This window comes from Notamacropus eugenii, chromosome 6 (assembly GCF_028372415.1).
Source record: "Notamacropus eugenii isolate mMacEug1 chromosome 6, mMacEug1.pri_v2, whole genome shotgun sequence".
Lineage (NCBI taxonomy): Eukaryota > Metazoa > Chordata > Mammalia > Diprotodontia > Macropodidae > Notamacropus > Notamacropus eugenii.
The window spans coordinates 202109783-202126944 of NC_092877.1; the positions used below are offsets into that span (position 1 = coordinate 202109783).

At 39.8% G+C, this 17162-nt stretch overlaps 1 protein-coding gene across 8 annotated transcripts in view; it reads right to left on the minus strand.

Annotated features, from left to right (window-relative positions):
- The window catches only part of ST6GAL2 (ST6 beta-galactoside alpha-2,6-sialyltransferase 2), a 172098-nt gene extending 159068 nt beyond the window's left edge, over positions 1–13030 (minus strand). For 3 of the 8 annotated variants that reach the window (XR_011969848.1, XM_072621785.1, XM_072621783.1), the window contains exon 1: positions 12818–12842. Coding sequence is in view for 2 of the 8 variants with exons in the window: in XM_072621786.1 (XP_072477887.1) it covers positions 12818–12981 (164 nt within the window). In the remaining 6 variants the exon portion in view is untranslated. The other 5 variants (XM_072621786.1, XM_072621787.1, XM_072621784.1 and 2 more) reach the window with 5 other exon arrangements.
- Positions 13031–17162: the final 4132 nt, after the last annotated feature.

Below are 17162 nucleotides of genomic sequence, written 5' to 3' on the forward strand. Positions count from 1 at the left end.
GATCCCTGGAACACCACACTGTAGACTATTTCCTTGGATTCACCTATTCAACTATCTTCAAATCAGGCTGTGTGATCTGGGGAAAGGAATTTAACCTTCAGGGGTTCAGTTTCCTTATTTGTACTACAAGAAAGCTGGAATTTGTGAGCTAAATTCCTGATCTGTGCCACCCGAATATTTTAAAATTTATTTTAGATACATTTGATATTTAGTTATTTGTGTACAAGTAGTTTCTCTCAGAAAGATAATAGTTCTTCCTGAGATCAGTGACTGGTTTTATTTCTGTCTTTTATTCCTACAGAATGGCATATAGTATGGCCTTAATAAATGCTTGTTGAATGAATTACATAAAATGTTTATGGAGCACCCCCAATATGCCAGACTTTGTGAGAGGTTCTGAAGGGGGATGCAAAGATGAATAAAACATGCTTCCTTGCCCTCAGACTTATCACAGTAGAGTAGCCATTTACTTAATCCATCCTTTAGTTACTGAAGATTTGGATGAGGGATTTCTGTCAGGATTATAAAGAATTTGGTCCAATATTACTCAAAGGTTAGTAATTCTTTAGTTAGCATAATTGCCCTTTACAGACACTGTCAAAATGTAATTACCAATTCACGAAATTATAGGACTAGAAAAAGCCTGAGAGATCGAGTCCAACCCCGTTATTCTGCAGTAAACTGAGGCCCAAATTAAGTGAGTTCATACAATCAGTTAGAGAAAGAGGTAGGACTAGAAAGTCAGGCTTGCAGACTGACATTTACTTTAGCATTCTTTTTTATCACCACATCCTCTCCCCAACAAGAAGTAAATTCAATGAACCAAACATTTACTAAGTTTGTGTTATTATTTACAAAGCACTCTGCTAAGTTCAAGGGACACGAAAGGTGAAAAATCAAAGGTCCTGCTCTTAGGAATGTGTGGCCTAGTTCAGGGAGCTTAGTGTCTAATAATCATAGAACTATGATAATCATCCAATTTTAATTCTATTAGGCAGGTAGAGAATAGTCTATGAACTGTGGGAAAAATGACGATGAAGACGATGATAACTTTTGTAGAGCCCTTTAAAGAGTTTTGCATATGATTTATCTCATTTGATCATCACCAGAAACCTATGAACCAGGTGCATGATATTATTCTCTTTTTACAGATGAGAAAACAGAGTCAGACATGGTCATACATGACCCTCTGTGTTGTCACACACAATAAGTATCTAAGTCAGGATTAAAGCTCTTTTCTTCCTGATTCCAAGTCCAATATTTTATCCACTATGACATCTAAAGAAGACATCAAGAGATCAAAGAAACCATGTTAGGGAAAAGAAGGGATCTGGGGAGATAATGCAATGCAGGTAGGTTTTTTGCTTGCCATAATATTTCTATTTTCTGCTGAAGGGTAGTGAAACAATTTGTAGATAATGACATTTCAGACCTTTTAACTTTTAAAGTAATGAAGTGAGGATAATATTTGGCAAATGTTGGAATGGTGTCTGGTTAAAACATGTTGTATTGTCACTGGTTGCTAGGGGGCGCTATGCATAGAATACTGGGCCTTGGAGTCGTCAGGAAAAATGATCTTCGTGAGGTCAAATCTGGACTCAGACACTTTCTAGCTGTGTTACCCTGGGCAAGTCATCTAACTGTTTGCCTCAGTTCCTTCATCTGTAAAATGAGTTGGAAAAAGAAATTGCAAATCACTCAAGCATCTTAACCAAGAAAACCCCAAATGAGATTTAAAAGCATCAGATATGCCTGAAATGACTAAACAACAAAATGTCATTGGTAGGCATTTGACATATCATTTGTATTTTATAATATTCATGCCCTTTCCCCTTAACCCTTAACTCTACTAGAGAACCAAAGAACCTTTCGACTGGTTTATCTGGTTCAGGCTAATTTGGGGGCAACCAGGGGCTCTCAGATTAGCTTGGGCACAGGGAAGGTTGTGACATGCACAAGTGAACAGAACAAGGGAAATGCAAGGTCAAAGGTAGCATTTCAGAAAACAAAACATATTCTGGGGCTATATTCCAGCCTTTATTCCAATACTCAGCCCGTATTCCAATACTCAAAGCATCCAAAATCACATAGAGGAATAATATAGAGAATAAAAACATCTGAGATTCCAGAGATTTTTACCTAATTAATTCATGCTAATCGTGTTAATCAATTCACAGTGCCTATTTTACAGAGAAGAAAAGCTTTTCTTCATTCATTAGGCAGTGTGTCACTCAAGAATGACAAATATTCTCTAATATTTTGAGCAATGGGAACATAGTGTGGTTTATCTCCTGATTCAAACCTTGACCTCTCCACTCAGAGATCCAAAAAGAGATATCAAAAGTAGGCTGTAAAATGTCAGCAGAGGATTATGAAATATTCTGTGCGGACGGAATTTCATTTACTAAGCTATATTTGACAACTTCCCCAACAAGTATTCATTTAGACCAGTGTTTCTTATCATGGGGCAACCAAATTTGAAATTTGTTTTAAATTTTGATAACTATTCCAATATAATTATTTTCCTTTGTAACATATATTTTATTTTATGCACTTGAAAACACTATTCAGTGAAGGGGCCGTAGGTTTCACCAGACTTAAAAAGAGACCCAAGACATAAAAAAGGTTAAGAGTCCCTACTCTAGACTCTACTTGAAATTCTCCAGTGTGGAGGACAGTACCACTTGAGAAGGCAGCTCTAGTAGTTAAGAAGTATTTTCTTTAGATCAAACACAAATGTGACTCTTCAGTTTCCACTTAATTTTCTTTTGTTTCTAGTTTGTACTTAACAGGAGCAAACAGAATACCCTTAATCTCTCTGTTATATAACAGCTTTTCAAATATTTAAAGACAGTAATCATGCCTCCCCTACCCTTATTAAGTCTTTTCTTCTTAAGGATAAATATGTCAAATTCCTTTAATCAAATGTTGTATTGTCTGATCTCCATTTTCTTCATCATCCTGGTGACACTCCACATCAATTTCCCTTCTAAAACTTGGCTCCCAGAAATGGATACAATACTGTAGATATAGTCTTGCCAGGGCCAAGTACAGTGGGACAGTTTGTAACCTCCCTTTTGTAACATACTGAGTCTCTCAATGTAGCCAAGAAAACATTAACTTTTATGGCTTTCATGTGACATCGATGATAAATTTCAAGCTTGAGGCTCATTAAAATCTCCAGATCTTTTCTTAGGGATTGACTACAACTCCTATATTTTATATTTGTTAAGTTTTTTTTTGTCCAACTGTTTAACTTTAAAAAAATATTCCTACTAGGTTTCATACTTTTAGACTTGGTCCAGTGTCTGAACCTAGAGATAATTTTGGATGCTAATTTAGTCATCCAATGTGTTAGCTCTCCAGCTCAGTTTCTACTTTTCAGCAGATTTAATTAAGAATGTCAACTATATACCATCATCTGAGTCAGGGCTTTTTAAACTTTTCCTACTCATGACCCCTTCGGTGCTTCTTAAGCTGTGGGTCCTAGCTGCATATGGGGTCGGGACCCACAGTTCAAGAGGTGATGTTCTAAGTCACTGATTTAAAAAAAAAAGTTTATTAATATTTTAGTAGTCATTCAACCAGTCCTAAATCTACCTAACTGTATAAACACGTAGTTTACTTTTCTCTGTTTTGTCTACAAGTACTATGAAGAATTTTGATAAAAGTTTATCTAAAAATTAGATATGCTATATCTACTGCATTTCTCTCTTCTACCGGTGGAGTTATTCTGTTTTTTTTTTTAATGACGCTAGTTTTTTATGATCTGTTAGTAATGAAACCCTTGATGATCATTGCTTCCCTTCCTAAATGCTCACGAATCATCCCTTTAGAAATGAATTCTAGAATTTTGCCAAGACTAGAAGTCCACTGACCTATAGTCTGCACTACAGAACCCACCAACCTGCCTTGCTTTTTTTTAATAATTAGGTGAAGGGAAGGGAAACAAAGGGAATAAGCATTTATATATCACCTATTTTGAGCCAGGCACTTTTCTAAGTATTTTTTCTTTTCTTTTCTTTTCTTTTCTTTTCTTTTTTTTTTTTTAACAAAGATTATCCCATTTGATCCTCACAATAACCCTGGGAGGTAGGTGCTATTATCACTCTCATGTTACAGTTTAGGAAACTGAGGCAAACAGAAATTAAGTGACTTGCCAAAGGTCACACAGCCAGTTGTATCTGAGGACAGATTGGAACTCAAGTCTTCCTGATACCAGGCCCTGCACTCTATTACACTACCAATAAAATCTTCCCTCCTCCAGCCATGCAGGCACCTCTCCTACTGTCTACTACTTTTCAAAACTCATAGACTATTAACAATAACATATTCTAGTTCTTTCAGTACCCTAGATAACAGTTCATCTTGACCGGGTGACTTGTACTCACTAAGGACAGCTAGGTGCTTATTGCCACTTCCTAACTCATTTCAAGTTCTTAAACAGCTTGTTCTGTCCTCTTAGACCAAACATCATTCTCCTTATAAGAGAAAACAGAAACAGAATTAGAGTTAAAAAGTGTTTCCCTTCTTTCCATCATCTCTCATGGCTTGGAGGAGACAGTGAGGCTGGTGACCTTGCACAGCCCTCCCTCACCCAAAACAAAGTCAAATGCAAGTCATGTCATTCTTCTGATGTCATGGTCTTCCTCAAAAATGAAGGGTCAATACAGACAGACAGATGGACAGATCATGATATCATCCTCCCAGCAGCAGGTGCTATAACTCCTTTGATTTTCCTCATACTCCACATAGTCTTTTTTTTTTTTAAAGTTCCTTTTGTTATCCTTAGTAGTCTTGTTCACTAGTACACTCAACCCAATTCTTGTGCCAGCTTGGATTCTTCGAATCTCTATTCAAAAGTAGGATTAAACTGGATGATTTCTAAAGTTCTGTTCAATTTTAACACAACAGAAGTATAGGAGTCAAGTACAAATAGTACAAATTCCATGTTCCATATCATACTCTGAGGGAACCTGTCTTGACACAATTTTTTGATTTAGGTTTTTTTGGAGGTTTTTGTCTAAAGATCATTTCTCATTCCTTTTTAAGTAAAGACACCTCTACCTTTAAAAGCTTACCTCTTAAGTAGTGTCCTCAGGATGTCTACATAAATTTGCTTTTTTTAACAATTTAATTTAATTTAATTTAATTTAACCAGCTCAAACTGTAAGTGCTTATAATAGATAAACAACTATGAAAATATCTTTTCCAACACTGCTGCACTCTCAAAGCAGAGATGGATTTTAAAAAAATCTTCCTATTATCATGCATACGATATTTTTACTGTAAAGTATTAAGAATTTTAATGAGGCCCCAAATCTGTGAATTAATTAAGAGTCTCCCCGAGGACAAATGTTTCAAAGTTTTTGGTGAGGATGTGCTTCATTTGTTTATTTGCTAAAAGAAGAGTTGCATAATCCTGGAAATGATGCTACTGCTTCTTATGTAGTCATTTTAGGAGATACTAAATGTATGAGATATGCTGAAATATCAATTCCAGTTGAGAAGAGGCAGAGGTGATTCTTGTTATCAAAAATTCCTAGAAAGATATTAATCTTGCTACGCCTTTGAAAAAATGCACCTATAATTCAAATATATCAATAAATCTGCTAGAAAGGTGAATGCCAGGGTTAGATCAGAAAGACCTGAGTTGAAATTCTGCCTTAAACTCTAGTTTTCTAACCTTGGGTGAATCAGTAACCTCTTTCAGTCTTAGGGACCTTACCTATGAAATAGGAACAATTCACATCTAATTCACAGAGTAGACACGAGAATTAGATAAACCTTAAAGTACTATACCTTAACTATTATTGGGTGTCTACTACATGCCACAGGTACTCTGCTAAATGATGGAACTATAAAGACAAAAATGAAACAGTCCCCGTTTCCTACATTCTACAAGTGAGATACAACATGTTCACACAGAAGTACATAAAGGACATAGACAAAACCCTCATGAAGGGTTGGGCTGGTGCCACGAACAGCTAGGAATCAAATAAGGTCTTTTAAGCAGTGACCTGAAGGGAACTGAGAACTTTACCCATGAGGTGAAAGTAAAAAAGGAAAGTAGAGAGAGCATTGGGGCAGCTGAACAAAGGCATGGAAGTGAGAAACAAAGTATCATTTAGGAAGAAGAAGCAGATCAGATCACCTGGTGCATTAATAGTGCCAAGAGGAAGAGTAGTATATAATTAACCTAGAAAGATAAGGTACATTTAGATTGTGAAGGCTTTGAATGCCAAACAGAATTTTGTATTTTAGCCTAAGGGTAACAGAGAGCCAGCCACTAAATCTTCTTAAGAGGAATATCATGGTCATCACACCTGTGGTATATATTCATTGATTTGGCTACTGTGTGGTGGATGAAAGGAGGAGGTTTCCCAAACATGAAAGGAGGTCATTCAAGAGGCTGTTACAATAGTCCGGGTAAAAGGTGGTAAGGGCTTAAATGAGGAGTGGTTGTGGTATGAGTAGAGAGAGGTATACAAATAAGCTAAAACAATGAGTAGGAGGTTTAATCTAAAGATTTGACAACCTAATGGGTACATAGGGAGGGGAAGATAGCAGAGAATAAAGGGTCAAGAATGACTTTGTGATTGCACACCTTGGTGACTGAAATAGGGTGGTACCTTCTACCAATAAAAATGAAAGTTAGAAGTGGTGATTTTTGAGGGAAGGATACTATACTTTGAGGGAGAGATACTGCTTTAGGCATGCTGCCTTTGACATGTCATTTTGGACATTAATGGGACCACTGATTAGGTGGGGATTTCAAAAGATGTGAGATTGGAGCTCAGATTAGAAAGGTAGTCTCAAGATATAGTCTCAAGATGGAAGTCTGTATAGTTGTATCTACTGGAACTGCTAAAATTACCAAAAGAGAAAGAATGAAAGTGGAGGCAGTGAGTATAAGCAGAATTTTTCTAAGACAAAACAAAACAAAACTCACTGTGAAAGGGTGTAGAGAGATAGGATGACTATCTGATTGGACAGTAGGATCATCCCCTCAATGATAGAGAGATTTTGTTTTTAAGAATGGGAAGAGCTAGAATTGTTTTTAGGTAGCAAAGAAAAAGGCAATAGGTAAAGAAATTTTGGAAAAAGAACTGATAGTGGAAGGGAAATCTCCTGGAGGATGAAAGATGGAATAGAATCTAGGGTACAAGTAAAGGGTTTAGCATTGTCAAGGAGAAGAACTACATCAGAGACCAAGGATAAAGAGAGGATTCCAAGATAATCTGAGTCACAGAATTGAAGAGTTGAATGAAGTACTTCAAGATGTAGGACTTTAATTTTCCAATACAGTATGAAGCAGGGGCAGCTGTGTGGCACAGTGAATCCAGCACCAGCCCTGGAGTCTGCTGGACTTGAGTTCAAATCCAGACTTGAATACTAGCAGCCTGACCCTGGGCAAATCACATAGCTGTGATTGCCTCAAAATAAATGAATAAAATATGAGGAGATGTCTTGGGAGAGTGAGAGGGATGTGGTAGTGTGTGGAGAAGGGGAGAGAAGAAAGAAAAGGAAAGGAAGAGGATAGTAGAGGAGAAAAAAAGAGGAAAGGGAATGAGAGGAGAGGAAAAGTTCAGAAAAACTGCTATGGGGAGTTCAATAGAACTGACCATCAGGGAAGGGTAAAAGGGATCAATTTGCAGCTATGGAGGTCCAATTAAGACAGAATTTTTTTTTAATAGTGAATTCAGTCAGTATGGTTGTGTAACTTACTCCAGCATTGCTGGATTCCACTGAAGCAAAAAATGGAGGAAAATGTTTAAGGGTAATCCAGGGTTAGGAAAGAGATGAATAGCAAAATAGGTAAATCACTTAACCACTGAACCTGTTTACTCATCTATAAAACAAGAAGGTTGGACTATATGAGTTGCTTCTGGCTCTAAATCTATTAACTTAAAATCTGATTACTCATGAGTGGTCTAAATCAAGTAGTGTTAAAGGGCAGATATTTGGAAGAGAAGGAAGTGAGGCCAAAGGATGAGTGGTGACTTGTAAAAGTATTGACACAGTAGAGTGACTTGATCTGATACTTCCTAGCTATATAACTCAGATATACCACTTTGCCTCTTTGGGCCTCAGTTTCCTTCTCTGTAAAATAGGGATAATGCTTCTACTTTCTACCTCAGCATATTATTTTGAGAAAAAGCATTCTGTAAGCTTCAAAATGCTACATAAACAGAACCACAAATAAAAGAGGTCAAAACGAACTTTGCCCTAGTTTAATAGGGAGGAGGAGGAGAGCTTACTATTTATTTTCTTGGAATGCCTGAGTGTACTAGTTCCTTGAATTACCCCCTCCACTGGCAGCTATTTTCTGTCACTATTGTATCAGTTCATACCACTTCTTTCTCCCTCCCCCAGTGAATTTGCTTCCATATGATTGTACCTAGTTACAGCTATGTATTTTAATGTTATTAATGTTGTTTTTGTCCAACAAATGTACCTACTCTATACACAATTGCCCAAGTAAAATTGTTTTACCATGGTATCCTCCATACTGTAACCAAATTCCACAGTAAAATTGCAAATCTCCCCTCCTCATAACACACACTCTTTTGAATATAGAATCAGAGACTTGGATGTATGATCCCTGGGTTCTTCACTTGTAAAATGGAGAGAATCATAGCACCTAATTTACAGGGTTATTGTGAAGAATAAATACAACAATGTGTGTAAAATACTTTGCAAACTTGGAAGGTCCTTATAAGTGGGAACTGTTATTATGGTTATAATGGTCCCACTGACCATTTACATTTACATTGCTCTAATTCCACCAAAAATCCATTGGGACCAGTTAATGAACTGAGATGAGAGTAGTACTTAGTTGCAATACACTTGTATGGATAAGGTTTCAGTTTGCATTTCAGCCTACTTAGGAGAGAAAACTGGTGTTTTACATAAAGTTAAACTACTCATTAAGAAATCATATATTCTTTTCTATTCTATTAAAGCAGATCCCAAAGACCTCTCTCTACTCATTAGTATGAACCCAGTCTACTTCATATTACTTTTTGCAATTATAAATAATAAAATTCACTTTAATAAAAACAAATTTTGGAAAATATATTTTCTCCATTAAAGGCTTAGAGCTATACCTAGTATGCAGCAAGCATTCAATATCTGTTGAATTTAATACAAGAGAGGTCTTTGGCTCTACTCAACAACCTATTGCTGAGATATTTTGTTGTATTCTCCATAGAGCCCAAAGTAGTTTGTCTTTTTTTCTCTTAATCTGTCCTCAGTAGAAATGATCCATACTCTTAATATTAAACTGTTTGGGGAACAGTATTAAATCATCTACCCACCTATCTCTTCTCCAGTTTAAATAATCATGGTTTCTTTAGTCTTAGTTCATAACACCTAGGTTTCCAAAGTTGACCACCTTATTTTTGAGCCCCTATGGTCCAACCCACAACATCCTTTTAAAATTATGGGATGCAAATTGAACTTGCATCATTTCAAGATTCCTAGATGAGTGAAATTGTTTTAGTATTAAGTGATAAAAACTAGAAAAACAGAACCAAAGATCTGTGAAATATTCAAAACTAAGTCTCATTGCAAAATGTTTGGAAAGCATCAGAGATTTTTTAAAAAATGTTTCATAGTTTATACTTTCAAAGTTGCCTACTTGATTGACTATTAAAGTGTTTTAGCACAAAAAAAGTTATTCTTCACAAAGCCTCTATGAGTTCTGCATCTTCAACTTTTTCTTATATCTACAATTTTTTATTTCTTCCTTCCCAAAATAAAGTCTGAATTAGTTATAATTACAGTAATCAAAAAAGATGTCTTTTAGGCTTTTCTCTGCATGTTAGCCATTACTTATCTACCATTTCTATTTCCCAATGTGATTCTAAGGCACACCAGTAGCATATCCACACAGGGTCATAAAAATACTGGCCAAGAGTATCATTCAGGAGTGGGGGGAAAAGTCCTTTTGGAGTTTTACACAACATACATGAGTCCAAACACATGATCCATTTAAAAGAAACCTTAACCCTGAATTTCTAATAGCAGAGTGATCTTTTGATTTATAGCCCTCAAAGTGATAAATTTGTCTTTGCCTAGTTTCTGTTACTGCTTCCTCCATGAACCACAGTTTCACCGGTCTGAAGTAAAATATTGAGTAACTTCAAGTATCTGGTTTGCTTCAATATGCAAAATGTAATTAAATGATGCCTTGTACATAATAGGTGCTCACTCAATACGTTAGATGAATAAAACACAAGCTGTGCCATAAATCAGCTTATCAAACTATTCGTTTGCACCTTCAGATAAATTCCTTGCTTTAGACAGATAATCTTAAACGGATAATTTTTCACTTTGACCAGAGCTCTAATTACAGAAAAGATAAAGATCTTGACAACATGTATGTCACTCCAGAACAAACCATCAGTGTTGTCCAGTAAAGATAAGTTAAAAATCTAGCCAAATATTGGTTTCTCTGAAGAAGAAAAAAAAGTGATCCACACCAACATGAAAAAGCTTTGAAAGTTCAACCTGACAAAACAAATATGGTACTAGTAGGAAAGACTTGGAAGGCAATCACAAAAAGTCTCATTTAAATTCCTGGAAAGCACAGCTTCTCTAAACATCTATTCAGCTCTCCTTAGCAGGCAAGTCCTACTGAAAACACAGTTTTAGCATCGCTATGTCCTGCACTCCTCAGACCAAGCTATATACATATATACCACATTACAAAGAACATTCAACACTCTAGACAGTTTAAAAGACATCGAAATACCAACGTTGTGAAAAGTGGGGAACCTTTCCATAAAAAGGAGCGTTGCTTGTGCCACTGCAGAAGAATTAACGCCTGGGCAGTTCTGACTCTGAGGTGTTTCTACCTGGCAACATTGGAGCTGGAGAGAATTGGAAAATAATCGGTGCCTTTAAAATCCCAATTAATGTCTCGGTGCCACTAGAAAACGGCCAGGAAAGGACAATCAAGAGCGACCGTTCCTCTTAAAAACCAAAGGTTTAAAAAGAAAAAGGAAAAGCTGCCTTTTACATAGTTTTAAAGATGCAACCTTGTCATGTTGCACCAGGTTTCACATGTCAGAGCTTGCGGATACCTCTTCCTTCACACACACACACACACACACACACACACACACACACACAGAGCACTCATTCTAAGAATTCTCAACATACAAGGCTTTCTTTCTCTCTGTAGTTCAGCGTTGTATCCTCACCGCACACCGGCACTCTTGTACCAAGAAGAAAGGCATCGCCCGCCTCCGCGCCCCTGCCACTTTCCCTCTTAACCAACCCTCTCTCAAACGCCTCTTCTAAATACTCTGGATACCTCAGCGCTCCGGCTGAGGAAGGCTGTAGTCGGAAGAGTGTGCCACATTTTTATTCCCAAGCAGTTTTACGGGCGCGCGCACACGAGGACACACACACACACACACACACACACACACACACACGCACACACGCACGCACGAGTCACGCTGTACAGGAGAATGTCTAGATAGGTATCCTATCCGTGCTATGTCAGGAGGTGGAGGCAAACTGGCGAGCACACACATGGTTAAGTAGATTGGACTCTTCCCCAGCTGATAGAACCAGCCCTTCCATTCCGCTGCCCCAACCCTGCCTGCGAGGTTTCGCTGTCTCGCTTCGGTAGACCCGATGCTAACCTGGACAGCAGGGTTGGGTGCTGGGTCATCAGGTTGGGCTCAAGGATTACCTAGGAACAGGAGCCGGAGTAGAAGCAGGGCTCCCTCGGGGCGTTAAAGACCGGGGGAGCTGGGGAGCTGCCGCTTGTGCCTTGGCTGCTTCTGGGGCCGCCTTTGATGCAGGGAGGGTGTTTGTCTAGGCGAAGGCGAGATTCGCGGTGGCTGCCGTGGAGCAGACATGCTGAGGCTGCCGGGTCTGCAGCCGGCGAGGTGGCCGCCGTTTCTGCTCCGGCTGCTGCTGCCACTTCTCGCTCTGCCCCCTCCGCGGTTCTCCCTTCTCCCGGATCGCTGCCGAAGGAGCCGCTGCCGCTGCTAGGGGCTCCGGCCGCTGGCGCTAGTCCTCGCTCGCTCTGGGAATGAGGGGAGGGAGTGTGCCGAGGGAGGCGGGGAGGGGGCTGCGCTTAGCTCCGCGCCTCCCGCGCTCCCGGTCTCATTGTTCTGGGAAGCTCGGCAGCAGCAGCAGCAGCAGCTGCAGCGTCAGCGCCGGCGCGGGGCTGCGAGAGGGACTAGCGGACGGCCCAAGACCCTGCAAAAAGGAGGCGGGCTCCGGGGTCCCCACTCCGATGCTTAGGATCGCGGCCAGCACTCCGGCTAGGAGCCGCAGGCTTCCCAATTCTGCCCCTTCCGAGGCTCACGCTCGCTCTCCGGCTCTCTTTGCACTCCTCTACCCTCACCCCCACCTCCCACCTCGGACCTTCCCAGCCTGGTCCCTTCTTCTGGTGGCACCTAATAGCAGTTCGGCTCCTGGAACGCTAAAAAGAAGGTTACAAGACAAAGCCGAGCGCGCTCAGCACACTAGCTTTCCCCTCCCCTTCCCCTTGTACCCCGCTTCTGGAAACCCACAGCCCGGACCTGGCTTTTGCTTTCAAGCTTTTAGCTTTCTAAGTGATGCCTCTTACTAAGTAGGGTGTGTGTGTGTGTGTGTGTGTGTGTGTGTGTGTGTGTGTGTGTGTGTGTGTGTGTGTGTGTGAGAGAGAGAGAGAGAGAGAGAGAGAGAGAGAGAGAGAGAGAGAGAGAGAGAGAGAGAGAGAGAGAGAGAGAGAGAGAGCGCTCACAAAGGCGCTTGAGATAAGTATTAACATTAACACATGGTTAACTAGAAATGCGTGTTTACATACAGAAAGTGGACATGTGCACGCGCTCCGGATGCCTGTTGTGTGTGTTGAGTGCACTCACACGTGTTTATCTGAAGACTGAGAAGGGAAGGTTGAGTGCCTGGAGGGGTGGGAGGTAAGGGACTAAAAGGGAGGAGAAAGCAGAGTGTGTCTTCTAGTAGCACCATTTCATTCCTTTGTTCCTCTTTCTGTTGGATCCTAAACTGCCTTCTCTTTCTCTCCCTTGAGATACACAAAAAGGCAGTAGCGTTCCCTCCCCCCGCCCAGGAAGAGGAAGGGAGATAGGAGAAATCTTTGCGCACATATGATCACTAACCTTCAAACACACCAGCTCTTAAAGTGGAAAGAGAAGAAACTGAAAAAAATTGTCGAGTTACTAACCCCCTACAGAAGGGGGCTGAAAGGTCCAACAAACTGCCTCACCACCTCTCGTTTCTTATCACGAAATCTTCCTGGAAAGCTGGGCAGGGAGGTACTCAGAAGAAATTATTCTGCTTTTTCAGGAAAGGACACCAAAAGTTTTGGGGGCAACACTCAGCTTCGTTCTTTGGTGGCTGGTGGCCTAATTTTGCTTGGGGTAAGTAGTAGACCTGGCAGCTGAGATGTGGTGAGAACCTAGAAAAGAAGCGCATTGGGTATGAGTCTACTAATGCAGACAATGTCCATTTGTCTGTGCAGTCTTATCCGTTCCCCCCAACATCTGCCCGAGTCATTGAAACCTTAACAACTGGTCCTCCAGGACAGAAAATGCAGCCTTGCCTTTCGTGTGGTCCTTTTCTCCACATTCATTTTCTCCTCATTTATTTCATGTCACACAGCAGTCCTTCCAGTTCTCTCAGTTCCTTGGAGGGTAAACTGAATTCCCTACTTTACTCCATAGCACTAGGGGAGTTCTCTAGGGCAAAAATAAGCCTGTCCCAGGGAACTTTAGTTTGGGAGCATAGTGTACCAAAACAGATAGACAAAGCATCCGTAGGTGTGCCGAGTGGCCGCAAGGTGGGGGAATTTTAGGTCTGATGCTATTACTAGACATTGTTTTACCTCTAAGATAAGTGGAGATAAGATATCTAGAATAAGAGGAGATGGATGGCTGGTGCCGTGCATTTTAAAACGATACTAAATGTAGTATCTGTTTTCATTTGGATTATTTGTTGTATCTTTTTAGAGGAAGGAAGTTAAGTGTATTTGTCTAACTCAGAAACATTAGGCAACAAAAAAGGATAGAACAGAATGGATAAATCCCACTTTGAAGGTAACCTGATAAGCAGATACTTGTTAATTCAATGTTTTCCAACTATAACAGTATCAATTTTAATGTATAGGAAGGTAATAAAACTAATAAAATCTGTTATAATGGTTTAAGAGAAATGAATAAGAGATGTGTGTGTGTGTGTGTGTTTGTCCTAAATTGCCAAAGAAGACCACACCATGAGAGAAATGATGATATGACTTGCACTTGACTTCGTTTTGAGGGAGGGAGGGCTGTACAGGTCACCAGCCTCACTTCCTCCAGAGCCATCTGAATCCAGTGACCAGATATTTATCAGGATGGTTGGAGATGACCCAGGATGAGGCAATTGGGGTTAAGTGACTTGCCCAAGGCCACACAGCTAGTGAATGTCAAGTTAGGGCAGGTAGGTGGTGCAGTGGATAGAGCACCAGTGCAGGAGTCAGGAGGACCTGAGTTCAAATGTCACCGCAGAATAAGAGATAATGATGTAAGGGAAAACTTCAAAGTATTTGAGTACTCTGCTAATAGCAAAGTGATGCTTGCTTCTAATGTACAAAGTCTTTCTTCATAGGTCTGATTATTACATAAAAAGGTCGTATGTAAGGTTCATGGACTTGACTGCCCTTCAGAAGTCCAAAGAGGAAAAAGCATGTAAATTGAGATAGGATTATAGAGATAAAATACTCAAGACAAGTATATGATTGCTATTTTAAGATTTTAAAAGTGATAATTTATTTTGGTTGGGATGGGAGTAGAGGTTGATACCTTAATCTATTTAAGAACAAAGTAATTTCTTGTAAGAGAAGTTAGTACCTACCTCTGTGTCTTTGCCCACACAATTCTTTGTGTCTGGGGGGGAAAAAGCTCAAATCTATGTAGCTTTAAGATTTGCAAAATATTTAACATCTTCACAACAACCCCATTTCACAGATTTGGGAACTTATGATCAGAGAGATAAAGTGACTTATCCAGGGTCACATAACTAATACTAATACCCTGTGTTTCTCTTTGTATGTCTCTCTGCCTCCATCTCTCTTTCTCCTTTTGTTGTTCAGTCATGTCTAACTTTTCATGATCTCATTTGGGCTTTTCTTGGCAAATATACTGGAGCATCCTTTCCTTCTCTAGCTCATTTTACAAAAGAAGAAGTGACTTGACCAGGGTCACACAGCTAGTTAGTGTCTCAGGCTGACTTTGAACTCAGGAAGATGAGTTAATGTTGTTGCTCAAGAAGTGGATAGGTGTTATCAACAACTGGAGGTCACCATTTGGCAACTAACTGGCCATGAGGAGGTGGGATGAGTGAGAGTGAGATGTTGAGTATGACTCCAAGTTTACAAGTCTGATTGTCTAAAATAATGTTGGTGCCTGCAAGAAATACAGTAGGCTTTCCTTGGTGTTGGCTGTTGTCCTTTGTTCTCAAAGAGAACCAGAATGACATCACTATGTTGAACTCAAGGTACAGTGTGCCCTACTATGGCTGATCAGACCAGTTATGAGCTTGAAAGTCACCACCACAGGTTTGGCACAAATATGGACATTTGGAGTGGAAATGTCCCTAAATTATTGCATTTCATGCTTTGTTTGAACTGCTGTAATTCTGCTTTGCTCATAGAGTTAGTTGCCTTCTTTGATGTGGGCATACCAGGCTGAGTGGTCCTGTGGCCTTGTCTCCCATATCTCCCAACTGATTTCAAAGTTCTTCAAAGAGACCTTGAGAGTGTCCTTGAATGGCTTCTTCTGACCTCTTTGTGTGTGCTTGCCTTGTGTGAGTTCTCCACAAAATAGTCTTTTAAGTAAATGTACTTTTGGCATTAGAACAACATGGCCAGCCTATCAGAATTTCATTCTCTGCAATAGAGTTTGGACACTTGGCAATTCAGCTAGAGAAAGGACCTCTTTGCACAGTACCTTATCTTGTCTGATGATTTTCAGAATCTTCTTGAGACAAGTCAAATGGAAGCAATTAAGTTTCCTGGCATGGCACTGGTAGACTGTCCAGGCTTCACAGACATGCAAGATTGAGGTCAGCACAATGTTTCTGTAGTCCTTCAGTTTGGTAGGCAGTCTAATACCTCTTCTCTCCCACACTTTGCTTTTGAGCCTCCCAAACACTGAACCACCTCTAGCAATTCAAGTGTCAAACCTCATCTCTCTCTCTCTCTCTCTCTCTCTCTCTCTCTCTCTCTCTCTCTCTCTCTCTCTCTCTCTCTCCTGGAAAGTATACTGCCAAGGTACGTGAACTTATCCACAGCATTCAAAATTTCTCCTTTTACTGTAACCCATGGTTCCAAATATGGATGGTGTGGTGCTGTCTGGTAGAGAACTTCTGCTTTCTTGGTGGTAGGCCAAAATTAGCACAAGATTCAGAGAATCGATCCATACTTTGGTGCATCTCAACCTTAGAGGCTGCATTGAGTACATTATCATCTGCAAGTAAAAAGTCCTGCACCAACTCTCCCTTCACTTTAATCTTGGCTTATAACCTTGTAACTTGTAACCAAGTTCAATAATTTACCATCAACGTGGTAGCTGACTTTGATGTCATTTTTTGTCCTTGTTGACAACATAGCTGAAAACTCCCATCCCAGAGAAACTCATAACTCCCTAATAAGAAAGTTGAGTATATTCTATCAAAGCAAGATCAGTCATGATATTCCAAAACCTCTTTTCCTATTTTGTGAGGAAATAGAATATTAACTAACCTCCCATTCCCCAGGAGTCTTTCCTCCCTGCCTTTCTAATTTGTCCCCCACTCTCATGAATTAACACAAACCCCCAACTCAATTAATCAACTCAATATACCTCTAGTTTCTTTAGGTTTGAAAATGATCATCTGAAACAATATAAGGGGAACAATGGAAATATTCCCCAGATCCCTTACCCCACCACACAAACACACACACACACACACACACACACACACACACACACACACACTTGATCATTCTATATACCTTGAATTTGATATTTGTCATCCTGCTAAAAACTTGTTTATAGAAATGACTGACTGTTCAGCCTTTGATTTGAATGTAAGCTCAAAGTTGACTTATCAACTATACCGACCTACTTTGCTGATTATGACATCTGACTTCAGGTGCTTTAGGGTAAGATTTT